The sequence below is a fragment of the Sinocyclocheilus grahami genome, unplaced genomic scaffold (genome assembly GCF_001515645.1).
Source record: "Sinocyclocheilus grahami isolate Dianchi unplaced genomic scaffold, SAMN03320097.WGS_v1.1 scaffold424.1, whole genome shotgun sequence".
Lineage (NCBI taxonomy): Eukaryota > Metazoa > Chordata > Actinopteri > Cypriniformes > Cyprinidae > Sinocyclocheilus > Sinocyclocheilus grahami.
The window spans coordinates 99,011-126,293 of NW_015505603.1; the positions used below are offsets into that span (position 1 = coordinate 99,011).

Below are 27,283 nucleotides of genomic sequence, written 5' to 3' on the forward strand. Positions count from 1 at the left end.
TATATATATATAAATGTTCCTCCACAAATAACATGCACATTTATGTTTCAACCATAATTATATAGTGTACCTTTAAGTATGGTGAATTTAAAATTTAAATATAACTTTTAACATTGTTATACCATGCCATATACAATGATTTTTTTTGATTATTTTTTAGATTATGTTATATATATTTTTTAAATAATATTTTTCAATGATTTTATATTATGTTATTATTTTAAGTATTGTGTATATTATTTTAAATTGAATGTATATAATTCTATATCGGTCAGCGATAAATAGTAGATCTGCAATGCTTTTAGACAATCATAATATCAGTCTGTGCTATTTCAGCACAGTGCTGTGAATTCTCTCGCTCTATCTGTAACTCTCTTTTTCTCACTCTCTCCACACGTTCTCAGTTTTCCGGTGAGGAATGAGCTGTTCACTGAAACTTCTGGCAGTCTCTGCTGTGAAATCAATGGGTTAGGTGTTCAGAGGTGTAAATGATAGCCAGTCATCTTTGTCTGACTGTATTTGGCTGTGCAACCAAATGTCTGAAATGCTTAGGGGCTCGTGATCTGGCAGCATTTCGCAAGTATTACAACATGCATGTAAATACGTTCCCAAGGTCACCCTGTACAGGAAGCGCTGTCAATCTGGACTCCTCTCCTCTCACAATCTTCTTCTCATGTTATTTAATGAAATAAAATCCCAATTATAACCTTACCTGACACTAATTATCACCCGCTAGTTAAACTGAAAATGCTACACAATCAAACATGTTTTATCAATGAACAGCTGAAGTGGCTGTAAAGGTAAAAGCATACATTAAGGTTACGATACCCGTAGACTAATGTTGTGGTCACTAGGCATAGTTAAACAAATTCTTTCCTCAAAGAGTGATAAGAAACTCATGGCTCATGTTAGAGGGATTTTCACATCAATACTAAAACCTGCTGAAAAGATTTCCGCTTCCCCAAAACCTGGACTTGTGGTTTACAATCATCAGCAACTGTTTTAATGATAACAGGCTGCAGTAATGCTCTATTTAAAACGTCTAGTGCTCGAGTTACGAATGTTTTCATCTCAGACTGTGTGAGTTTGTCGGCAATATTAAAAACACAGCATCTTGCATTTTGAAGCCGGCTTTCATACCTTGCATGGGTTTAATGGGGCACCAAAATATGAGTGTGTAATATAGGAATCAAGACTTCATGATCACGTGTACCTGTTTGCTGTTAGCTCCTCACATGTGTTTTTGAACTAGATACCATAAATGACATTCAGGTGGACAGGAGGTCCACTGTAGACAATATATATATATATATATACTGTATATATTAAACAACTATTTAAAAAAATATAAAATGCTATTTATTTAATATTATATATTTTTATTAACAATATAATATTTTTATATTATTTATGTATGTATGTATGTATGTATGTATGTGTGTATGTATGTATGTGTGTGTATATACACATACATACTTTATAGCATGCAGATTGTTTCAAAGCAACTTCAAAGAAATAAACAGGAAAATAGCAGTTTCACCAAATATAAAATTACCCGTTTTACGCACATGCATTTTTATTACATGTATTTACATATATTTAAATGTATAAATCTATTTTATTTATATAAATTCATATTTACTAATTGAAAGAAACACAGTTTTAAGTAAAAGTTTAGAGGTCAAAGACTTTAATAACATGAGGCAAAAGATTTGTGATTGATCTTAATAGATGGCTTGTATGTCATTGAAATGAATGAGGGTCAGATTATCCTTCTCTCAATTCTATTTTAATCATGTATTATGTTCAGCCAACTGGCGAGTAACTCATTGTAGTCACTCACTACAAAGCCTCCTTACTTACTATACTGCAAAGCTTGTTTTTACTAGCATCTCATACTTGGCGAGTGTTAATTTTGGACCCTGGACTGTTGTTTTGTAACTGTAATTGGATTTAATGGGTCTAACACCTCTGTAGAAAGCAGATGCTGCCTGATTTGATTATATCACTGTAATGTTCTGCTTATGTGTGAGGAAAATCTTACAGTCTTACTGTCAGCTTGTTCCAGAGTGGTGTAGAGAGAACAATCACTTGCAACCATTAGAAACAACATGGTTTTGTTTATTTTCAGATAACATAAATACATCATTATGGAGCTTATTATGACTTTGGAAACATGTAAGAAACATCAGATTTACGCAGTGTGTTATCAGTTTGTGTGCAGTCATGTTTCCCGTGCCGCTAAATTGTAAGGACTAGTCGTGATTAATGACTGTAACCTCTTACCTGTCTTAATGAGTAGCTACTTCATGACATTTTAACCTGGATCCCAAGCAGCTTTGGTCATGCAGCATTTGACGGAGCGTGAGTCTGTACATCTTCTCGCTGTTCACTATTATAATCACTCGTGCTAATGGGAGAGCCACCCAACGAGTGTCTGGGACCCTGTCGAGTCCGGCCCCTCTCATAAACACCAACACTTCCAGCATCGACACACAGATGGAAATGTTTCACTGCCAAGCAGTTGGGGATGGAGGGACAGAGTTGTTTATCTGGAGGTCAAGCGAGTTAACACTCCATCACGCAAGGGCCAAACTCTTAATAGCCGCACTTACACGGGCAAACGCAGACCCTCACGCATTACATTTACATGCTAATGTTGGGTTCCATATGTTTTTTTGGTGCAGTGTGGCTTAAATGTTGATTTAATCTTTGCACAAAAGCGATGTTAAACAGGTCGTGTTTGTTTTGCTGTGGTTGGACAATAAATGTGCGCAGATGCTGCGGATGCATAAAAAAAATCTCAAGTTTTTGAATGTTTAAAGCTAAAATGTGCTAACAAACTGTTATTCTGGAAAAAAAATCAGATGTATTTTATTAAAATCATTTGAGCGAACAGTGTTATTCAAATCAAAATACCCGATGGCCAGGTTTCATCTGCTCTTCTTTGGCACAAACCTGAAACAATACAAAACAGACACCACAAAGCCACATAAATAGAAGGAAACTCAATGAAGCTGTGCAATTGCATATACGCCTGAAATAAAGTAAGGTATTTTTGCAGTTAACGCAGTACAGCACAACACCGTGTAAATCTATATGATCTCTGCTTATGAACAGTCATGTTCCCTGCAGTAATAATGCTAAAATTGCACTTTTGTTTAATAGTGCATGAAAAGCATGACAAGAAAGGTCTGGTCATTGTCATGTTAGTTTATATATTACAAGGATACTGCCAAATATCCCTTCGATGTACATTGGTTGCTGTTTTATGCTTTGTCTTTGGAAAAATCTGGGAATTAGAGATGTAGTCTTTTGATGTTCTATATATTTTTGAAAATAAAACTTTAAATCATCAATTACAGTTTGAAACTTAAATAAAATAGATTTATATAGTTAATATGGCATTTCAAACAGTGTTCTTTTTTTACATAATTCAAATTATTGCATGTATTTCTTACATTGCAAGACTGCTTAAGTGAACTGCAAACAAGCTAATTTGTGGCAAATAATGATTTTGTGTTTTGTGTTGATTCTCTATATAATTTTGGTATTTGGAGTAAAACATTTTTTCAACATGAAGGAAAAATCACTATGGTACCTGGATGTTATATTTCACTACAAAATCTAAATAAACATTTTATAATTGAAATACATTTATTAATATATTTATATTCACATATTTGTTATATTTATTTTATATTGTATTTAATATAAATTCATTTTTACATAAAGGTCACAATGAAAAAAATCTTAATGGGATACAAATAGGGGAAAAAATATTGCTTCCCTTGATTTTGGGGTGAAATTTGACCTGGAATTAATCAGAAAATTATCATGAGTTTATATATATATATATATATATATATATATATATATATATAGATATATATATATATATATATATACCCTACTGATAATGTACTTTAAAAAGCTCAGTTCAGTTTAAAATTGAACAAAAACAACGTCTTGAAAACACATGGCTTTTTGATTGCTGTTTAACACTTGAACCACGCAAACACACTCACACACTGGAATGTCCAGATAACACACCTCTCCTCTCCTCATTTGAAACGGTTGAGTTCGGCTCTGTTATTTGGCTGTTCGTGATCTCTCACGAGCAACAGCATTTGATTTAACAGTCAGATTTCCTGCTCTGTTACAAGCTCCTCCAGTCAACATAAACCACCTGTCAGACATCACAGAAAGCCAAATAACTCTCTCTGTTTTTTGCATTTCGCAACAAACAAGAAGTTTGTTAAAGTGCGGTGAATAATACCTTGGTGATGAAAACAGCTTAAATTATCGATTAAAGTTTTACAATTTTGATTTTCACTTCCAGCAATTGCAAGTAAACAATTTATCTAAATTCTTATATATATAGGTTTTGTACATACTGTAATTTGAAATATTACACGTACTTGTCACATTGCAAGACTGCTACAGTAAATTGCAAAAAAAGTTAAATGATGCTTGAACATATAGTGAACAACTTTACAGCCTCTAAATTACACCCACATTTGCAGCATGGTATAATATTAATTCTATTACAGTTTTTGTTAATATTTTGAATAATTTTTTTCTATTTTCTGTTTTCACTTTAATTTGAGTTAAACTTTAGTTTAGTAAGTTTTAATAATTGTATTGTGTTTTTAATATATTTGTTTAAATATATCTATACAGTTTTAAACATTTTTATGTTAAAATAATAATACAAATAAAAAAAATTATTTTATGAAACTTTCTTTAAACATTAGTATTTCTTGCTTTACAACATTCAGTTGAAAAAAAAACATTTTTATGGTAACACTTTACAATGAGGTTCTATTTGTCAATGGCAATTAACTGCATTACTTAACATAAACTAATAATGAAAATAATTTTAAAGCATTTATTAATCTTATTTAATGCTAATTTTAACATTTACTAGTATATTATTAAAATCAAAATATTTATCTGTTAATATTTATTGGATCTGAGTTAACAAGAACAATGAACATTTGTATTTTGATTAACTAATGTTAACAAAGATTAATGAATACTGTAATAAATGTATTACTCATTGTTAGTTAATGCATAACTAATGTTAACTTATGGGGCCTCAATGTAAAGTGTTAGCATTTTTATTTATTAGTTTAAGTTGTGTAGTTTTAGTTATTTTAGTACTTAGTTAAACTAAATGAAAATGAGGAGATAGCTAAAATACATCGTTTTTTTAATATTTCATTTTATTTAGTTAACATTTATTTTATTTCAAGTAACATTTTTCATAGTTTTAGCTAACTTTAATAAGCCTGGTTATTTAAAGATTACATGTAATTTTTTTTCTATAGTTATATGCAGAGAAGCTGGTTCAAGTTCAATGTATTATTTTATTGAGTTACCAATGTTGGATAATTGAATAATAGGATAATGTGTGAACTTCTTTTTAGACAGATTACGTTCAATTTTCCCAGGACACAGGGTTGTCGCCTCACACAAACCACCCACACATTCTGGTATGAATTTAATTTCATTTCCATTTGTAGACTTTAATTTTGTCAGCGAGGGATATTGGAGAGGAAAACACAGTTGTGGTTTAGGAACTGAGAAGATTGAATTCGGTGATTTCACTGTTGACGCTTATTGCGAACAGTTGTTGCGCCCAACACAAAGCCGGAGAAAAGCAATGTTTTCATTAGTTTAAGACAAAATGGCACAGTAGCTAAATCAAGCCTATGCATGACTATAAGAACCAGACCTTTTTGATCGGACAAGGATCGGAATTCGAGTGGTTAGATCGTCAAAGCTGAGAATAATGATACACTTCAATTATCCGATTTCTTAATGTTAACGTAACGGGACAGCTATAGGGGAGAACATAGGATACATTTAAGACCCCGGAGACCTCAATTGCATCCAGATTCAAGTTTTTAATCTCGCAGTTGTTACTGTTACGATAATTGCCCATGAGACAGTTCATCAAATGATGACAGATAAAAAGCATGAGAGGCCCCTTTCGTCGGTGTCTTCAGCACTGAGCCATCAGCCTCAGTTCCTCATGGTGTATATGGGCTCTGTTGGGGAAGAACATTGTTACACTTGTATTTATAGGCATTGTGGTTGGGTCTTTTGTAACGTGATAGTGTGTAGTGCAGTAAGCCACAAGAGCTCAAAGATGAAGCCACGACTCACTATTTTCACTATGTTGACTATGATTTGTGTTATCATACACAAACCCTGGAACGTCATTACAATAGGGGAGGTTGAGCAGAAAGCCGTATATGATATAGAACAGACCACATGAGCGAAAGAGAGAGCAATAGAAGGAGAATGTTAGAAGCTACAATTTATAGACAAAGACTGAAAGGTTTGTAGAAAGCAACTTCCAGTACACTTGTTACAGTGACCTGTAACCTCTGGAAAGGAATGTTACAGGTTTTATACAAGTTTGAGCTCAGTTTCTAATTTAAGCATCAATAAGATCCTGTCATTTACATTGGATAATAACTTCAGCAAGTTCCTCAGTTTGTAAAAACAAACAATAATTGTGTGTATGCTTATGTATTTACAGCTGAAGTCAACAGTGCACTTCGTCCTGGAGGGAATTTGAAGCAGTAATGCGAAGCACATTTTTTGTTACAACACTTAGGCGAAGTGTGTAATTTCAGCGGCAATAAATGGACTTGTAAGACTGCTTGTTTTCAAACAGGTTGTGTTGCTGTGTTCATCAGGATACTGGAACAAACAGAAGTTAAGACGTAGAAGTTAAAACATACACTATTGTTTAAAAGTTTGAGGTTGATATGATATTTTAACGTTTTGGAAAAAAGTTTCAGCAAGATTTTGCATTCATTATAGATAGAAAAATAGGAAAACACCTGGTTAGTGTATAGTTTGCTGAATAGATTTAAATTTGTATTATGACTATAAACTCAGTTTTCAAACTGACAGACATGTAGAATGTATTTGCTGTGTTAATCGACAACATGTCCCAGAGTTTAAAGCAATAGTTCCCCCAAAAATGAATTTTGAATTTGAATTGGCTGAAAATGTACTCACCCTCAGGCCATGCAAGATGTAGATGAGTTTGTTTCTTCATCAGAACAGATTTGGAGAAATTTAGCATTACATCACTTGATCGCCAATGGATCCTCTGCAGTGAATGGGTGCCGTCAGAATGAGAGTCTAAACAGCTGCTAAAAACATCAATAATCCACAAGCAAATTTTCATTTTTGGATGAACTGTTCCATTAACGTTTAGAACAACAATAAAAAGATAGCGCCGTGTGTATTGGCTGGCCATTGTTCCGTGTTGTCTATTTTAATGCATTTCGTTTTATTTGTATGTCTTATTAGCCCTAACTACTCTCTCTGGACTTATGACTGCAAAACTTTGCTTCACATTCGTGCAGTGATGGACGATCTCACTCGGAGTGGAAAGTGTTGTTTTCACCTGCGATTCATGCCGTCTATATCAGTGGAACCTTGGCTCGGCCTAGAGTGTGGGTACCGGCGAACTCGGCGGTTTCGGAGCAATCGCCGTCGGAAGCGTGGCAGACGGGCGGGTTTCGCTGTGAAAGCTAGAGCATCATGGATGTCGGAGAGACGCCTGTTGACCTCGGGAGACTTTTTGAGTGAGAGCTTCTCCTGTTTGCGTCCAGTTTGCCCGGATACCATCGTCGCGGGCTGTGACTCAGCGACACAAAGTTTCGAGAGGAGTAAATATTAACAATTTGTGTTATATCGAGTCGGCTGTGGTTTCGGTTGGAGCGTCATTGTCTACGCTGGAGTCTGGTACAGTAAATATGGCATTGGTTAACGCAAGATCACTCTTAGACAAAACGTTTATTTTAAATGACTTTTTTACACAACATGATTTGGACTTTCTGTTTATTTCTGAAACATGGCTTAATGTTGGCGGCACACACGCCCTGATTGAACTTTCTCCATCTGACTGTTCATTTTTTAGCACCCCTAGAACTACTGGCCGGGGTGGCGGACTTGCATGTGTTTTTAAAAAGGGATTTAAATTTGTCAAAGTTGAACTATCAGAGCTTTGAGGCTCAAGTGATGATGTATGACGGCTGGAAACCTGTTCTGTGTGTGTTGGTCTATAGACCACCGAAATATAACAAGGATTTCATTCAGCAGTTTTCTGAGTTTTTATCACATATTGTGCCAAGTTGTGATAACATTTTAATTCTTGGGGACTTCAATATTCATGTGTGTTTTCCTAATAAGCCTATGGTCTCTGAGTTTTTACAGCTGGTGGACTCTTTTAATTTCACGCAGTTTATTTCAAATTCAACCCATGAGCAAGGCCATATTTTGGACTTGGTCTTATCTCTGGGCCTTCCTATTTGTAATGTAGATGTTTTAAATTATGGTCTGTCTGATTACATGCCTGCAATTTTTAATGTTATTATGCCATGCAAACCAGTTTTGCCACAGTCAGGTGTGTTTTGTTCTCGTCTTATTACTTCATCCACGGCGGTAGAATTTTCTGAGGTATATAACTCCTCTTCATTGGTGAATGTGATTGAGTCTCCTTCTCCTTCTGTGGGCCCAGATGAGCTGTTGATATTGTTCAATTCTGTTTGCTCCAATATCTTAGATGTAGTGGCTCCATATAAAGTTAGGAAACCTAAACTTAATCCAACTCCATGGCTTAACAACTATACTTGTTCTCTGAGGCAGGAATGCAGGAAGGCTGAACGGAAATAGAGAAAGGATAAGCTACAGGTTTCACTTCAATCTATGAGGCAGTGTTTTTCAGACTACCAGGCTGCTGTGAGAACTGCAAGGCAAAATTATTTCTCGAGTGTCATTGCACAGAATTATAATGCCCCTGCAACCCTTTTTTCAACAATTAATAGACTTCTCAATCCGAATGTATGTTCTACCTTGACCCCCTCATTGGAGGTTTGTGAAATGTTTAGGACATTTTTTGTGGAAAAAGTAGAAAAGATTAGAACTAATTTGCCTACGTCTTCAGTTGAGTTTGTGATATCACCAGCTTGTGTAAGGAGTTTTGAACTCTTTGAGCAGGTGTCTCTGGTGCAAGTTATGGACATCATTATGCGTTTGAAGCCTACATCTGGTGGTTGCGATGTGGTTCCTTTACGTCTTCTTAAGGAGATGGTTGATGTCATTGGGCTGAGTATTACTTCTATTGTTAACAGTAGTCTTCATAATGGAGTTGTTCCAACAGGCCTTAAGCAGGCGGTTATTCAGCCACTTCTTAAAAAGCCTAATTTAGACCCTTTAGAACTGAAGAATTATCGGCCCATCTCAAAACTACCATGCCTATCATGCCTAAGATTTTAGAGAAGGTGGTTTATTCCCAGTTAATGTCATTTTTAAGTAGGTATGAGATCTTAGACAAATTTCAGTCCGGTTTTAGGGCAGGTCACAGCACTGAGTCTGCACTTTTAAGAGTTGTTAATGACCTCCGTATAATCAAAGATGCAGGTAACGCGGCAGCTCTGATCTTATTGGACTTAAGTGCAGCTTTTGACACAATAGACCACGTGATTCTTATAAAGCGGTTATCCCATTTAATTGGAATTCGTATTAATTCGATAATCATCCTCTGTAAAGTATGGTAACTTTGTTTCAACGGCAGCGCCTGTTACTTGTGGGGTTCCCCAGGGTTCTGTTATTGGCCCTATTTTATTTTCATTGTATACGTTGCCCCTGGGTTCAATTTTTTTTTAATACGGCATGTCGTACCATTTGTATGCGGATGATATACAGATCTACTAACCTATGAGAGTGGGAGAGAACAATGGTTCTAATTTGCTTTTTGCAGTTCAGAATGCAGCAGCTAGGTTGCTAGTGGTCATCATATCATCATATGTCATCATATCTCTCCTATTTTAGCTTCTCTCAAGTGGCTACCAGTGAACTACAGGATAAAATATAAAACTCTTTTGTATGTTTTTAAAGCAGTGCATGGGATGGCCCCTGCTTATGTGTCTGAGCTCGTTGCTGTTCGTCAAGCACCTAGGTCTCTAAGATCCAATAATAAGTTATTGCTTACTGTCCCTCGTACTCATTTAAAGTTAAAAGGGGATCAGGCCTTTGCTGTTGCGGGGCCGAAACTCTGGAATAGTCTTCCTCAGGAACTTAGAGAGGTCTCATCTTTAAATGCTTTTAAAGTTGAAGTTAAAAACTATTTCTTGTCTTTAACCTTTGAGAGGGTGGGTTAGTCTTTGTTGTTAGTAGGATGTGTGTTGTTTTAAGTTCTGTTTCTCAAAAACAGTTTTAATGAAGTGTTTCTTGATTGTACAGCACTTTGGTCTGCAGGTGCAGTTGTAAAGTGCTCTATAAATAAAGTGAATGAATGAATTAATTAATTAAGTTGAACTGAACCTTGAACATTCCTATAAGGATGCCGAATGCTTTAGATTTAGTAAAGTGAACCACACCGGGGAAGTGAAACCATGAGACCCTTTCTTGACAATCTTTCTAATAGGGGTTGAATCAGCAGGGGTTGATTAACCTAGAACAATAACAATAATGCCAACAAGAAAAGTGTGTCTGCGACCTGAGCTCGTTAGCATCCCAGCATCCCCCTCTCCTGCTTCGCTCAGGTATGGTTTCTATTTCACAGTACCTAAAGAAGAGAGAAAGAGGTTGATGGAAGTGATTTAGTGCCCAGGGGACAGAGAGAAGGAGGGGGTTAATCGGTTAACCAGAGGAACAGAGAGTAGGGGGGCCTGGCTACCGTCTGGGAGGTGGAGGTATGCCCTCGGCTGCTTTGTTCTGACTTTCATATACACGAACAGGAAGTGATGCGAGGTGCACAGATATACACAATTCATCTGCATTTGTCTGTGAACAATGGATTTGCACCTAATCCAGATCCATTTTAAGTTGAAAAATAATAATATTATTTGTACTGTACCAATTATTTTCATAACAATTAAGCTAATTTACCCCCCATTGCTGTCAAATGTAACCCAGACATTTCTTTGTGAAATTTCAAAGTTCATTATAACTTCAGCTTAGCATTTTCACAGGATTCTACAAAGGTATGATCTGAAAATAATTAGAATGAATCCGTATGTGTAGAAACCTAAGTAATGAAAAAAAAAATGTTTTATGTAAGACATTTTTCAAGTCATTACACATCTCTCCTGACTTCAGGTCCTCCTGGGAAACGTGGACGGATGGGCAGAAGAGGAGACCCTGGTGAGTGCAATCTCTTCATTTATGTTCCTCATGCCTGATGTCTAGCACTTTTCTGTAAACATTGTTACTAGTGTGCCTAATTCATAAACATTAGATGTGACTGGGAGGAAGTCCTCATTGAATGTGGTTTTGATTCACCGTAGACCCTCAGATGATTCAGAGGTATTAAACTCAGACTGATGATGACTCGGCCATACAAATTAAGATGGTGATGTATTTCTAAGTGAGCTGTGCTGTAGTCACACACATGGCTCTCAAAGGCACAGATTGAGAGAGGTTTTAATGAATGATTCATTGTCATGTCACTTGCGGAGAATCCATCAGTATAGCTTGTGAATTTTAAGAAGGTGTCCAGATAATGTTTGCCTAAAAACATCTGTTATCTTTGGATAATGTGTACAGTTTATACAGCAGAACCTATATTCACCTTCTGACCATATCCGATTAAATCTGAGATTGTGGCGTTCCCATACAACTGGCATTTGGACAGAATGACAATTCTTTACATCTGTTTTTCAAACTTGTTCCAGCCCTGCTGCCCTGGGAGAGGAACTTCAAACGTTGGCAGAACACTTTATTTACATAGAGATAGTGGGTCATTTTGTCACTAAGTCTGCTGGATGTGGTTCTGTTTAGCTGTGCCTGCTTGTTGTACAAACCCAATTCCAAAAAAGTTGGGACTCTGTACAAATTGTGAGTAAAAAAGGAATGGAATAATTTACAAATCTCATAAACTTATATTTTATTCACAATAGAATATAGATAACATATCAAATGTTGAAAGTGAGACATGTTGTGAAGCGAGCAGGAAGAGTCGAATGTTGATCCAACACCATTGCACAACAGTCTGTTTATTTCTCTAGTGTGAGGGAGAAAATATGGTTGGAAAGCTGGAAGATATTTAGCAGACTAATCAACGCAAACATTAGGCAGGTTGTATGCGTCCATGATAATTCAAAAGTTAAAAGCGCTCGTTTAATTAGAACCCTTGTCAATTAAATGATGAATCTTTTTACTAAACAACTTTGATGTGCTCAATTAAACTGTAAAACACATACTCATTATTTTTCTCTTTCAACATCTTACTCTTAAATGGTTTCCAAATGGTGAGGCCATTTCGTTCACAATGGTCAGAACTTGACTGTGCTGAGTGAATGTTATATTTTAAACTCTTAAAGGGGTGGTTGACTTATATATAATTTTTTTTTTTTATAGGCTTGATTGTGTTTATGGGGTGCAGTCTAACATGTGTTAATGCTTCGTTTGTTAAAAAATGCATTATTAAATATCATTTTCACATAATTTACCTTTATTCCACACCTCTCTGTCCCTTCTCCTGTGAACGCGCTGCTCTAGTGTGAGGGAGAAAATATGGTTGGAAAGCTGGAAGATATTTAGCAGACTAATCAACGCAAACATTAGGCAGGTTGTATGCGTCCATGATAATTCAAAAGTTAAAAGCGCTCGTTTAATTAGAACCCTCGTCAATTAAATGATGAATCTTTTTACTAAACAACTTTGATGTGCTCAATTAAACTGTAAAACACATACTCATTATTTTTCTCTTTCAACATCTTACTCTTAAATGGTTTCCAAATGGTGAGGCCATTTCGTTCACAATGGTCAGAACTTGACAGTGCTGAGTGAATGTTATATTTTAAACCTCTCTGTCCCTTCTCCTGTGAACGCGCTGATCATTTCCTGCTTTTATGAAGCCCCTCCCTCAGAAATACACGATGGGCTCTGATTGATTAGCTAGAAATATCATTTTCACATAATTTACCTTTATTCCACACCTCTCTGTCCCTTCTCCTGTGAACGCGCTGATCATTTCCTGCTTTTATGAAGCCCCTCCCTCAGAAATACACGATGGGCTCTGATTGATTAGCTAGCCTGGTGTGTTGTGATTGGCTAAACCGCTTCTAGCGTGCGTCTAAACGTCCCGCCCCTCAACATAGCGGCATGTGCTCTGGTTGTATTGTAAACAATGACGTCGTCTATATTGCTTATCAATTTGAGCCTGATTGAGATGCAGAGGATATTAGTGAAGAGGATCACGCAGAACCTGTGCAAGCACGGCTTTTAATGGTAGACCTAAGAAGTTTGTTGTTGTCTCATACTATTAGATACGCTGTTATTTGTAAATGCTACTGCTTCTTTTAGCTTTTAATATACAGTTTTATTCTGATTAAAGCTTTAATACAGTTTGGCAACCGCACGCGTGTCCATGTATAACTTTGTAGATATTGTTTATGATCAGATAGCAACATTGCACACTAACTAACATTAAAAAAGTGAAATCGCAATCAACCACCCCTTTAAGAGTTTGCCAGCATCTAGACGTGAGTAAATGCCAACAACTTTCTGCCTCGTGAAACCTCAACACATCTTTTTCTTCTCTGAGGGTCATAACGCTTTCCTGATGAACATTTCAGGAAAAAAAAGGTTTAGAGGTTTAGCTTTTTGTTAAAAACGTGGACGTGTAATTTTGTGTTATTATTGAAGTTAAACTGAAAGTTAAAAGACATTTGGATTGTTTTAAATGTCTCTTTGTTGTTCTTTTATTTTTCAGGACCCCCAGTAAGTACCCTGTCCTCACACTTCAAAATAATGACATGTAGCAGATATGGGCTCTGTATTGTGGTAAGGCTGATAAAACGTTTAAAAGGTGAGACATAAAACCCGAGAAACGGCCTTCAAGTTCTGGAATCTTTCATACATCCTGAAATTTTTACATTTGAGAATATGTGCACCAGTTTATCTGACATTATATTTCTAGAACCTTCAAATTTAAGCCTCTGAAAAATTGGCATGCTAGAATTAACATTCTTTTGAGATTCCAGAATAAAGCTTAAAGAAGAAAGTTCTGGAATATTAATTTAAGAGCAGCTGCAAGCTAAAGGCTAAAAGATTAGCCCCCGGTTTCACAGACCAGGCTTAAGCTAGTCCCAGACTAAAATGTATGTTTGAGCTGTCTCAACTGAAAATATCTTGCTCTGACATATCTTAAAATATGTCAGTGTCATTGTTCTGTGTCAAGATACACACCTGTAATGTTTTCTTCTAAGGCATTTTTGTAAAAGTTGCTTAAATATATTAATTTAACTAAGGTCTAGTCCTGGCTTAAGCTAAGCCCTGTTGGTGAAATTGGGCCCTGGTGCTTCTGATATTAAAGTTTTACCATATTCAAACCAACATTAAAGTTCTGGTTTCCAACAAAAGTGTAACACAGCATAAGAACAGGTTGCAAACTGTCACCTGCTTTAGATTTAGGTTAAAACCAAGCTGTCAACACCTTGTTGCAAATAGATATGTGACTTCTAATCCATATTTTAGCAGGCTGTCATGAAGATTTCATTGATCTGTTTAATGCTCGTAGATGTCAAATTATGTGACAGCTTTCAACAGTTTAGGTTGGTTTGCTAACCAACCTAAACTGGTTGTTTGTGTCTTCTGTAGAGCAGTTTAGTTTGTGGTCTTCTGTAGAGCAGAGGTCCACCGGTTTATTTACTCAGAAGTCTATTGCAATGTTAAGAAACACTAAAACACTTGACATTTTCATTTATAATCCTGCAAAGTGCTGTTATTCCAACTAATAAACACATAAAACAGAGATTTACTTTGTGGAAAGACTGACAGGTTGTGTTTCTCTATTAAAGTTTTGGGATGTGCAAGTACGTTCTTCAAGTTCAGATTGGTTAATAAGAATAATTTACAGTAGTTTACTTTTTATCACACTGGATTTGAAAATATTTGGCTTTTTTATGAAGCTGAACAGATTCTCTTGAGATTATGAAAACTGTCATGATGTTACCTTGGGATTTGTAATCTTTTTTTTTTTTGATCTACTGTAGGTCTATATTTATTCATTATATCTAATTTTTCTTTGCACAGGGCAAACCTGGGCGAGACGGTTACCCGGTAAATGTCTTTTTAATGATCTAGTTTCTTCTTGGGTTTTAATCTCCATTTTATGGAGCTCTTTTTCTAATTGATTCTATCACCTCCAGTTGACTTGCTGTTCGTCTCTGTTTGTTTTTCATTTCTGTCTCACTAAATATCTGTGCAGCTCCCCAGCTAACAGAGAATGTTCACATAACTAACAAAAATTAAATAAATAAAAACACAAAATGTTTTAGCAAAACGTTCTTAAAACATATTTTTGTTAGCAGGGTCATAGAATATATATTTTTATACACTCATGGTTTTCCCAGATTTGTACGTCTGCCGGGAAAAGTCTGTGGTTAATTATAGACAGGTGTGTGTGTGTGTGTGTGTGTGTGTGTACATGCTACACATACTCATTCTTGAGACAAAGAAAAGTCATATTCACATAAGTCATATAAGAAAAGTTATATTTCACTCTAAAATCAAAATAAGTGTTTTTTTAAATTGTTTATTATGTATATACTGTATATGTAAACATATGTATACATTTTTATGCAAAAATAAATATAGGAATACAATATCATGCTCATTACTGTAGTAAAGTAATAAAAGTCATGTTCAGACACAATTAAATCAATTAACTGTTAATTTAAATACACTAAAATCATAAATTAACTTTATTTATTGCAATAATGGGAATGCTATATTTGCATAAATAAATTAAATGTATGTATTCAATCCTTTATAGTAAAATAGCTAATATAGTAATGAAATTCATGCTGTTCAAATACATTATTAATTAATTCATTAATTCATTATTATTATTATTATTGTTATTAAAATCTATTTAATGACCGTTTCATAAACATACATTTAAATTACATTTTATTAATTTATTTATTGCAATAATGGAAATGCTATATTTTTCATAAAGAATTAAATGTATTTTTATATATTTAAAAAAACATATATAAAAAGTAAAATGTTTAAATGTGACCTGGAAATTGCATAAATTGCATATCTGAGATTATTTATTTATTTATTTATTTATTTATTGCAATGATGGGAATGTGATCATTTTCATAAACAAATTAAATTTATTTTTTATATAGTTTTAAATGATATAAATGTAAATATATGCACATTCAAATTATTTATTACACGGCTCTGAGGAAATCTTGATTCTGGTTGGTCAGTCGCAACATTCCGAGGTATGTTATCCCTCGATAACAACCGGTAAAAACTAATAACACAGGCTCATCCGAGTAACTGAAGTCGGCGCTATACTCTTGCCAGGAACAGTTTTTTCTTGGTGGAAGCTTTGCATTTATTTAGCTAATAAAATATTAAAACTCAATTCTCAAAACTCTGCTTCGCGTCGGGGTCCTGATCACCCTGTTGGGGGTTATTCTGCAATAACAACTGGCTGGATGTACATTATCCCTTACATATATAACTGAGGTTAACTCCTATACAGTAAAGGATTTAGACACACTCAAAAAAAAGACACCTGAGGCTACATTGGCACTTTGTTTGGCCTCATTGGGCTCAATAGTAGAACACCTCACTATGTGTGAGTGGATCGGATTTCCTAAACTGGAGCGCGTCCATTAGCATCTGCCAAGCGTCTGTAGCATCTGGAACAGAGCGACAGGTGCGTGTGTGAACTCGCCCCAAATCCACAGCCTTTATGGTGTACAACGCAATCTCAAAATGCTTTCGGCCAGAAACTGTGAAACATACGCTAGTGATTTCACTCTATTCACCAGCAATAGCCATCTTTTAAACAATCCCCTTTACTCCCTCACAACATGATTGTTCTTATCCTGTAAACTGGTTTGACACACAGTTTGTGTTAACTTACGTCATATGGCGAGGATTATTAATGACAAAAAGCAGATGATTTCAAGTAAAGATAATTTACATCGTTACACTACCCGTAAGGAGTTTAGCTGATGAGCAACAGGAGCCAAACAGGAAGTGTATGCATATACATTTGATGGAATCCAGTTAGATCCAAGTTAATTCTGTTTTGTAAGTGCACTGGGTTAATGTTACTCGCATATGGGAACACAACATGTGTGTAGATGCTTTGCCATTGTTCTTATAAGCTCAGGTGGTGCCCACATGCTGATTAGCGGTATCGTAAACATACTGCATTACATGCAGACGCTGCTGAGAACGGCTCTCATGAGACTGTCGTTTAGGTTCTCTCATAAATTATCCCTTTGGATTTGAGCATGTGATGGAGAGGGTGACTCTTTTTTCCGAACATGTCCTGGCCAGGATTTCTAAACTCCCTAAAATGTCCTGGTTTTGGCTTTGTTTTATTGTTTTCATACTTGCTGAAGGTAAGAACTGAAAAGTATAGTCTGACCAATTTATATAATCGACCAGTCATCAAATACAAGAAGGTGGGATTTACAGAAAATACATAACATCAATGTACTAAAAATGGAGACATTTTTCCTTTGCGTTGCTGAAAATGTCAAAACGATCTCATTCACACAGATCTGCGAAAAACGACTAAAAATGCTGTATTATGCATGCCAGGCCAGTAGTTGGCGATGCCACTGTAAAGAAATACTGTGCATCTGCGTACATACCTATAGACTGAACACATAATACGCATGAGGTCACTGTTTTCACAAATTTGCAGTTTACATGGAGATGATAGCAGTATAGCTTTCAAAAACTTTCACTTTGAAACCCGTTTTCAAAATGTAGCATTTTCAGGTCACCAAAATGCATTAAAAGTTTTCTATTTTTAGTTGAAAATGGTGTCGTGTTAACAGCCCCTTAGAAATAATACTACTGATGGAGATTGGTTGTTAAGAAAGATCGAGTTGTACGAGTACACAAGGCACTTTTTTGTCATACTAGAAATGTCTAGTATAACAATTCTTGTTACGGAATAACGGAGCAAAAATATGCCATATGAAGGCTTTTCATGAATATTCTAGACATGGTAGTGTTTCTTTTTTGAAATCCAGGAACATCTTTCTTGGCAGCCCGGTGGGAGAGAAGTGGATGTCACATGTCCCAAAGTATTTCCATGTACTTGAAGTATAAAGCAGTCCAATAAACGATATTCCCTTCAGAGAAGAAAGGAGAACAGAGAGACGTGGAGAGTTCATGGACATTGGATCCAGATGAGGGGTCGTCTCGCCTTGAAGAGCCACACAGGGATGAGATTGTGGTTCTTTCAGGCAGAAAAATGAAACCTGAACAACAAGGGGGTTTGCATTTTATGCATCTCTATCCGCTGTCCACTTCAGTTCCTTATATGATTGGCCTAATCTCTTTTTTAATTAAAAAAATGGAATGAATCATTGATGAATTCATATTCCAATGAATATAATTTTTTTTTACATTTGCCTAATCCATGAAAAAATTAATATATATATATATATATATATATATATATATATATACAGTGGGTACGATACTTTCCGTACCCACTGTATATATATATATACAGTATATATATATATATATATATATATATATATATATATATATATATATATTACACATCGTGCCTGCTATCACAAATTCTATTAAGTTTCAAGTGGTTAAATTCTTTCTCTGTTACGATATAACACTGTGACATTCAATTAGCAACACGTAATTTCTTTAAGTTTTGTGATGTACATCTTACAGTATTGGATGATCAAAAATGTACGGACAGGGACTTTTGAGATGTGGGTGTTGTTGTCGCTTGTTATCGATTGTTAAGATGCAGGGTTTCACTGGAAGATCGAGTTATATTTTAATTAAACATAATGAGGTCAAAAAAAGTAAAAATGAAACACATACATGGATTAATTGTTCACAATAAGATCTGTACAAAATAATTTTTTTACAAAATAGATGCTGAGTACTTTTGTCTTGTTCGTCTAAAATGTAGGTTTATGGAGTTTGTGATTCAATTTTTTGCAACAATTTGCAAGTGGGATAAGAAAAATCTTTAATCAAATTGAGTTTGATATATATTCTCTGAAAACAAGTCTTAATGTCTTGTGCAATGTTCTTCAAGTAAATCACGTTTAGATATTTTTACTGGAAAAGTTGCAGTGCATTTAAGGGCTTAAAACCAGATATTGGCAATGAAAGATGGGACATTTCTATACTGTCCAACCCAAACACAATCTCTTAAGTAGGTGAATGCAGTCAAAACCTGTGAAAGATTCTTTTGATTAAAACATTTAAGTCTTGATTTGACTCAAAGGGCCTATCGATACAATCCCTCCAGATTTCCCACAAAGCACCATTGAGCCCACCACAAAGTCCAGTTTTAGCAGGAATGCTTTTGTAGGCCTGAACTCAAAGCGTTTCGATTACCCTGTGATGAATTTACAATTTATAGCAAAGTTGAAAAACTTTAACACTGGCAAAGGGCAGCAGACAGAAAAGTCATTATTTCATTTTCTCGAGGCTTTACTGGTAATCTGAATCCTCTTTCTCAGTCCTTTGCACTTTGTGGTTAAATAAATGTGGTAAATCTGTGCTACTTTGGAATGTTTTCCTGCTGTTCCTCCTTGGAATTCAGCAGTGCAAAATAAAATATCCAGGATTAATCTTCTTTTAATTGTTTTGTAAGAGGTTTTTTCTTGGAGGTTTTGTACTTGGCCAGCCAATATGTTGCAGGAGAGGAATGAAAAGCAGGTTTAGGAATAACAGATTGATTTTATTTTTTCATGCTTACCTTCACTCTTCAGGGGGTCATAAATTGAGTTATGTTAGTTCATGTGTGGTATCCATATGGACCTTCAGGTGCGAGGCAGATAGCAGGACGTTTGGAAATTTGAAGGATTCATTCTTGGATCATAATGTGAGTGATGTTTGTCCATGAAAATTCAAGAGTGGCTTCTTTTTTGGTAGTGTTTCTGGGATTTCTGAGGAAGAAAACCTTTAACACCCCAATAATTTTGATGGAGTATTCAATTACAAATGTAAGAGTCTTTGGCCCTGAGGGTCAACAGATTGAGACCCAGCAATAGTGACCAGTGGGAAGACCGATCTCCTCCTCACAATGATGAGCTTAAAGGGACTCAGACCCTGAGTACTATGGTCATAAATCAGAGTTAAATGTCTTAGCTGATTCATTAATTTCTCTTGCAGGAAGTCCGCTGGCATTGACCTGTGCACATGGTGTCTGCTCAGCATGAGGAGACACTGCAGAGAGCAAGCCATGTAAACGCTCCCAGATGTATGATTAGAGCTTCTAGCACGTCCTTAACATACCTCTGGGAATGCTTAAAATCAGGGATTGTTTATTGTCCACAATGGACTCGTACATCTTTTGTCTGTTTATTCAAAGGCAGAAGCTTAGCATCCGTTATTTTAGCCCTGGATGTTCCCTTACTTTTGGGTACAGACACTTCATTGAAGTTTGAAGGGCCTGTCACACTAGGCCTTGTGTTCATTTTATACGCACGCAAACACGTGAGCACCAATTTTTCATTTGGTGAACTCTGAATGCCATTTATTTTGAATTATTTTCAAAGAATGACATGCAGGAAATACAGTACAGTTTCTGATTAATGCACGTTTAAAATACAAACTTTAGTAAGAAAAGCTACTTTAAAAAAAATGGGTTTAGGATTTACTCTGAAATAATTTTTAATCATAATTTTACAGTTACAAAGAACATTAAGTAACGCATGAAATTTTGAAGTAGAAAGACTGAAATTGTGTTTTCTTGTCAAATGTACTGCAATAACCTGTGTTTTATTTATTTAGAAAAATCATTTTTTTACATGAAGTTGTGGTGAAATGGAGTAGATGGTTTTTTAACACTTTGAACTAATTATTAGTGTTCTTTGCTAATGTATGCATCACTATCACCGTTGCTCATGCTTAGTGTTAGTTGTTAACAAACCTCTAATCCAAAATATTAAAATGTAATTTGTTTTCTGTGATTGTAGATCATTGTGAGTACTAGCAGCAAATCATGAGTGTTTGAGTGACTAGAGAGCTGATCAAACTATATTATTTTAGGCTTACCTGTGGCTCTACACCAATCAGATTGAGAGGGAGATTTTAAAATCAATGTTCTGGGTTTTACAGATAGAGAGGATGTTGCTGGTTTTAGGCTGTGCTGCACGCTTCTCTTATCTGTATAGTCTCTCAATCTTTTCTAATTGCTACTTTCCTTTCCTCCCTGCAGTAAAAGCAGTAGTCCAATTTGAGTCCAATTTGACTCTACACTCTTAAAAAAAACATGGTTCTTTGAAGGTTCTTTACACATTGTTCTATTTAGAATCACATTGTTCCGAAGAACCCGTTTATGCTAAAATGGTTCTTTGTAGGGTTTAGGATTCTTTGTTCCAGCCCTTTTTTAATCTTTAACTGTCAAAATGATTTCAAAGCCACCAACTTTTTAATCTTCTGGAGCTCGATCAACCATCCAACTACACATTGGTCTTGGGGGGCCATGACACCTTTTATCAGGATTGTGTGTGTTTTTTTTATTTATTTATTTTTATTTAAATGCATTTGTTATGACAAGTCTGAGTGACCAACTTGCATGTTGCAGCAAGGCCTATGTTCCTCTCTCTGTTTCCAAAACTTTGTTTATGCATGTGTGATATCATGTTTCCCCCTTTTTCCACCCTAACACACACAAAAAAAGAATAAACTGAGGGTACATTTTTGATGTGGGATTGCCACAAGCTTTTGAGACAGCTAAAAAAGGGACAGAAATTGTACAGATATATGTTTCAAAGTTCAAAGGTCTCTGGCGTTTTGATGACCTCCCATGCATTTGTTATGACAAGTCTGAGTGACCAACTTGCATGTTGCAGCAAGGCCTATGTTCCTCTCTCTGTTTCCAAAACTTTGTTTATGCATGTGTGATATCATGTTTCCCCCTTTTTCCACCCTAACACACACAAAAAAAAGAATAAACTGAGGGTACATTTTTGATGTGGGATTGCCACAAGCTTTTGAGACAGCTAAAAAAGGGACAGAAATTGTACAGATATATGTTTCAAAGTTCAAAGGTCTCTGGCGTTTTGATGACCTCCCACAATTCATTCAAAAGTATGTGATTTATCTGACACTGCTACTTTTAGAATAAGTCTAGGTGCTTCATGACACTTTTAAATCAGATTTCTCACCTCTGACATCAGAACAAAAATAAATCCTGTAAGGTCACCTTTTTCACAACTACTCAGATGAGTGTCTATACTGGACACTAGGTTGCTCCCATTACAGTCCCACACAGTCTATGGAGCTTTCTGCAAAATAAAAGTAATAATAACTTATTTTATACTGCCAATTTGGCACATCCTTTCTATTTTTGACAGCTGCACAGCTTTTAATTTCCTGGTCTGACTAAAACAAATTTTAAAACACTATAAATGGACTACGATGGATTTTATTTGTTAAATATTGAAATGACTTCTGACAATTATTTATTAGATTGTCTTTTATTTATAGCCATATGTATAATGTGCATATCTGATTAGTATAACAGATAAAACACATGAAAAATCCAAGGCTATTACAATGCCCAACTATTTTTCTAGATCATTGATTACCCTTGCATTTGAATCTTTACTAAGTCTGTAAGTCTAATCTTTAAATTTTGGCTGCAATAACAAGATTTTATATTGTAAGTCAAAAGAAACGGGTCTGACTCCAGTCCTCATCCTAAAAATAGAGGAATGACATCATGGCCCAACATGATCATTTTGATTTAATTCTATGTTTCTCTCCTGATCTTTATCTTTTGATTTACCCCTCACACTTCCCTTCAGAGTCTATCTGCACTTTCCCTTTTTATGACCAGCTGTCTGGTGGACTCCTGGTTGTAAGTCAAAAGAAACGGGTCTGACTCCAGTCCTCATCCTAAAAATAGAGGAATGACATCATGGCCCAACATGATCATTTTGATTTAATTCTATGTTTCTCTTAGAAATGTTTTGATTTACCCCTCACACTTCCCTTCAGAGTCTATCTGCACTTTCCCTTTTTATGACCAGCTGTCTGGTGGACTCCTGGGGTTTAATCGTCTGTTTTTCTCTTTTTCCACTGTTCAGGGTCCACTTGGTCTGGATGGCAAACCTGTGAGTATTCCTGAGCTTTAAAGAGACAAGATGAGAATCTGTGTGTGTGTGTGTGTGTGTTTGGAAAACAGGTTTTGGATTCTCACATTACTGGACATTTAATTACTTAATCTGCCTTTCCAAGGTAGTTTGTGAATTTATGAATGACATTTGGCTTTCAAATGATTTAAGTCACTTTGGAAGAAGCTTGTAACTGAAACAGCCACAAAGTTGATGCTTCTTTCATTTAATTACATACATTATTTTTTATTATTATTGCTCATAAACACTAACCATTACACTGTCAGAAAAAAGGTACACAACTGTAACTGAGATGGTACCCTTTCAAAAGATGCTAATATGTACATTTTAGGTAATAATATATACTTTAAGGCACTAATATGTACCATTTAGGGGTAAACAAGGTACAAAGATGTGTGTGTTTGGAAAACAGGTTTTGGATTCTCACATTACTGGACATTTAATTACTTAATCTGCCTTTCCAAGGTAGTTTGTGAATTTATGAATGACATTTGGCTTTCAAATGATTTAAGTCACTTTGGAAGAAGCTTGTAACTGAAACAGCCACAAAGTTGATGCTTCTTTCATTTAATTACATACATTATTTTTTATTATTATTGCTCATAAACACTAACCATTACACTGTCAGAAAAAAGTTACACAACTGTAACTGAGATGGTACCCTTTCAAAAGATGCTAATATGTACATTTTAGGTAATAATATATACTTTAAGGCACTAATATGTACCATTTAGGGGTAAACAAGGTACAAAGATGTGTCTTTTAGACGTTGTACCTTATGGTACCACACCAGTGACAAAATCTGCCATGTAAATCTGTGTTTATGTTGCGAATATAAATGATGCCTCAATTGTGTAACTTTTCTAAGCATCCGTTTGACTTGCGGATGTTAAAACAGTTGAACAAATTACAGACATGCATTGAAAGAGGGACCTGAACCATAATTAGAGACCACAATGTCATAGAGATTTAGAGGTGGGCTCTTTTAAGCTCTTTTTGGCTAGAAATTTAATAATTGATTTGTTTATTTGCAGGGTAACCCTGGACCTAAAGGAAGCCAGGTAAATACAATTTCAAATTTCTACTGTGCCCTGAAGGTTATTGTATTATATTGTAGACAAATAAGTGCTACTTCATACAGTAGGTTTATGGAAGTTAAACACAAATCTGCAAGCTGTTCGCTCATACTGTGTACATGAGGAATTATGGTTTTATTTTTGCATGGCATCAGGGGGATTCAACTCCTATTTAAGTTTTCAAGCCATCTATCACCTCAGATATAGGGTCACACACCACAAAGTGTATTTTACCTTGTATGTCTATCCGCAAATGAGATGGAAATAATGGATTATACACCAAAAGGAGAGAATTCATCATTGTTAGCTTGTGCTGTTGCAGATAGGCGGTCGTTTAGGAACCCTGTCACGTTCTTTAGCGCTGTCAAAGGAAAGCCATTTGTCCAATGTAACGTAAACCACTTCTTCTGGAAAGCAGACCACCTCAAAGCGCCATTCGCCTGTGGCTTCCTGTGAAAGACAGTTGTTTTGTTTTGACTCGCATGAAAGAAAGTCTAAGGTGGTCATACAGTAGGTCTCATTCAGGCTGATAATGTTGTGATGCATATAACTGATGTGCATCATAGAATATTCTCTATCTAAAATGAGTAAGAGTTTGTTGTTGCACCACGGTTGAATCTGATTTAATTCACATGTGACACAGATGTTGTTTAGATGACAGTGTGAACAGCAAGAATCACACTGACTCTGACATTTTTAATGCCAGCCTTTGCTACTTTCATATGTGGAATTAAATTATGGTAATGCACTTTTGCAATGTGACAAACACATTTACAGTTTACAGTTTACTGACAGTTTTCAGTTAAAACCGCTATTGATTAAAAAATAAAATGTTTTAATTTGAGTTTGTTTTTACAGCACTCAAGTTCTTTACATCATTATTGCAATTTCTCCCTTTTTCACCTCCTCACCCTCATAATTATTCAACATGCACCTTGCATCAGCTTCACTAGCATTGCCTCTATTTTTCAAAGCAATGTGTTTTACATATGTAGATCAGTTTCGAAGCCTCGTCTGTTCAGACCAGTGTCTGAAATGGGTCACAGTGAGAAGGTCATGTGAACAAGCTCATAAAAATATCAGATTTGTGCAGAAAATGTGAATTTGGCAGTTGTCTTGTGGTATGAAGGTTGCCATAGACTCTCTTCCCTATCATTTCCACTCACATAGTTTCACTCCAACCATTTTCTTTATGTTCAGTCAGTTGTGCATTCATCATATTCCCAGACTTTTGACCATGTTATTTGCAAATGACTTTTAAGATCAAAGATTACAGCTATATCTAGTGCAGATGTGAGGTGCAGCCGAAGCTTTTAGTTGGGAAAAAGATGACTTAGAAAAAAACTTGAGATGCACGTGAAAGTTAGAGGATACTGAGATGCTAAAGACTCTTAGTGAATGACTTATGGTTCACATGGTATGTTTTTGAACTATGCTGTATTTTCCCTTAGACTTTAGTCATGTAAATTTTTCATCTTGGACAATCTGTCTAATCATCACACCCAACTCATTTATTTCCAGGGGTTGCCAGGACCAAAAGGAGATAAGGTACATTTAGTATCTTTTTTTCGTCAATATCGTACTAAGCTTTTAGTTGGGAAAAAGATGACTTAGAAAAAAACTTTGAAGATGAGATGCACGTGAAAGTTAGAGGATACTGAGATGCTAAAGACTCTTAGTGAATGACTTATGGTTCACATGGTATGTTTTTGAACTATGCTGTATTTTCCCTTAGGCTTTAGTCATGTAAATTTTTCATCTTGGACAATCTGTCTAATCATCACACCCAACTCATTTATTTCCAGGGGTTGCCAGGACCAAAAGGAGATAAGGTACATTTAGTATCTTTTTTTCGTCAATATCGTACAACACACACACACACACACACACACAGGATGCTTCGTTCAGCAAGCAGATGTTTTCCAATTTCTAAAACAACTCACAAATTTCATTTGCATTGGCTTTTGTCTTCAAACACATGTTTTGGAGGGGATGTAAACCGTGTCAGGCATAAAATTAGAGAAACAAGAAACCTGTGTTAAATGAAGACCGTCTTGAAGTCTTTTCCTGGTTGCAGTGAAAAAAATATATATGCACAATAAAACAAAAACATGGAGCCTCAGGATGCTTTTTCTCCCAGATTAGTGTTCCTCATTTATAGTAATTAGTAAACAGAGTCTCTGCCCTGATTTCATTTATATGCTCTCTTGTTATAAGATAAAGGTTAAATTATGACTGAGGCTGATTAAATGAGCTAACTCTTCTTGTTAGGGGGTCAGGAAGCTTTCTGTTAGATGTAAAACAAAAGCAGTGTGTAAGAAAAGTATCATCAAGTAATATTTCATACATCTCACTTACAACAACATTTTCACCTTCGGTGTGGACGGACAAATTGCAAACCACCACATAGGCACCTCAGCAATCATCCACACACAGTCACGAACCACTCAAATTCTCTTCAGAATATCAAGAAATCTAGTATTTACTGTAGTTTGCGTGTTGCTAATTGTATTTCTTGTCTTTTTGTGTTGTAGGGTGATCAAGGAGACACAGGGCCAAGGGTCAGTACACGCATACTTCTGTCACTTTTAATACATTTATTTTATATTAATATTTTCCCTTACAGTCAGAGGAACAGAATGTCAAATGTGCCTCAGAATAATGAGGGTGATACCTGACTAGATATTAATCACATTTATGAAGATACATCATAAATCAGAATTGAAATGCTGAACTGTATGTGCCAGAGGGCTGAATTCACTCTTTCTATTATTGTCTTGATCTTTCTTAATTATTTTTCTCACACACATTCAAAGAAGTGGCAATACATGAATGTGCAGATATGCGAGATGGGCATCTAAAGTAGATATGGGAAGAAAATATCGAATTTTTTTATTGGGTTGGGTAATTTCTTTAGAGTGACCACACCCACGTGCGGCAGTAGTGGCCCCAATCCAAACATAGGATTATTTGGTCAATATTTGGCTATTTTGAAATTATTATCATTAAACAAAGAAGTGTTCATTTTGCCTACATGTGTTCCGA

At 35.5% G+C, this 27,283-nt stretch overlaps 1 protein-coding gene across 1 annotated transcript in view; it reads left to right on the top strand.

Moving 5' to 3' along the window:
- The window catches only part of LOC107551442 (dual specificity protein kinase CLK4-like), a gene marked incomplete at its 5' end in the record, with an annotated part of 138,892 nt that overhangs the window by 97,659 nt on the left and 13,950 nt on the right, over window positions 1–27,283 (top strand). The window contains 7 exons of the mRNA XM_016233045.1: window positions 11,134–11,178; window positions 13,751–13,758; window positions 15,073–15,099; window positions 23,115–23,141; window positions 24,197–24,223; window positions 25,760–25,786; window positions 26,773–26,799. Of these exons, the coding sequence (XP_016088531.1) occupies window positions 11,134–11,178; window positions 13,751–13,758; window positions 15,073–15,099; window positions 23,115–23,141; window positions 24,197–24,223; window positions 25,760–25,786; window positions 26,773–26,799 (188 nt within the window). The remainder of the gene's footprint in view (window positions 1–11,133; window positions 11,179–13,750; window positions 13,759–15,072; window positions 15,100–23,114; window positions 23,142–24,196; window positions 24,224–25,759; window positions 25,787–26,772; window positions 26,800–27,283) is intronic.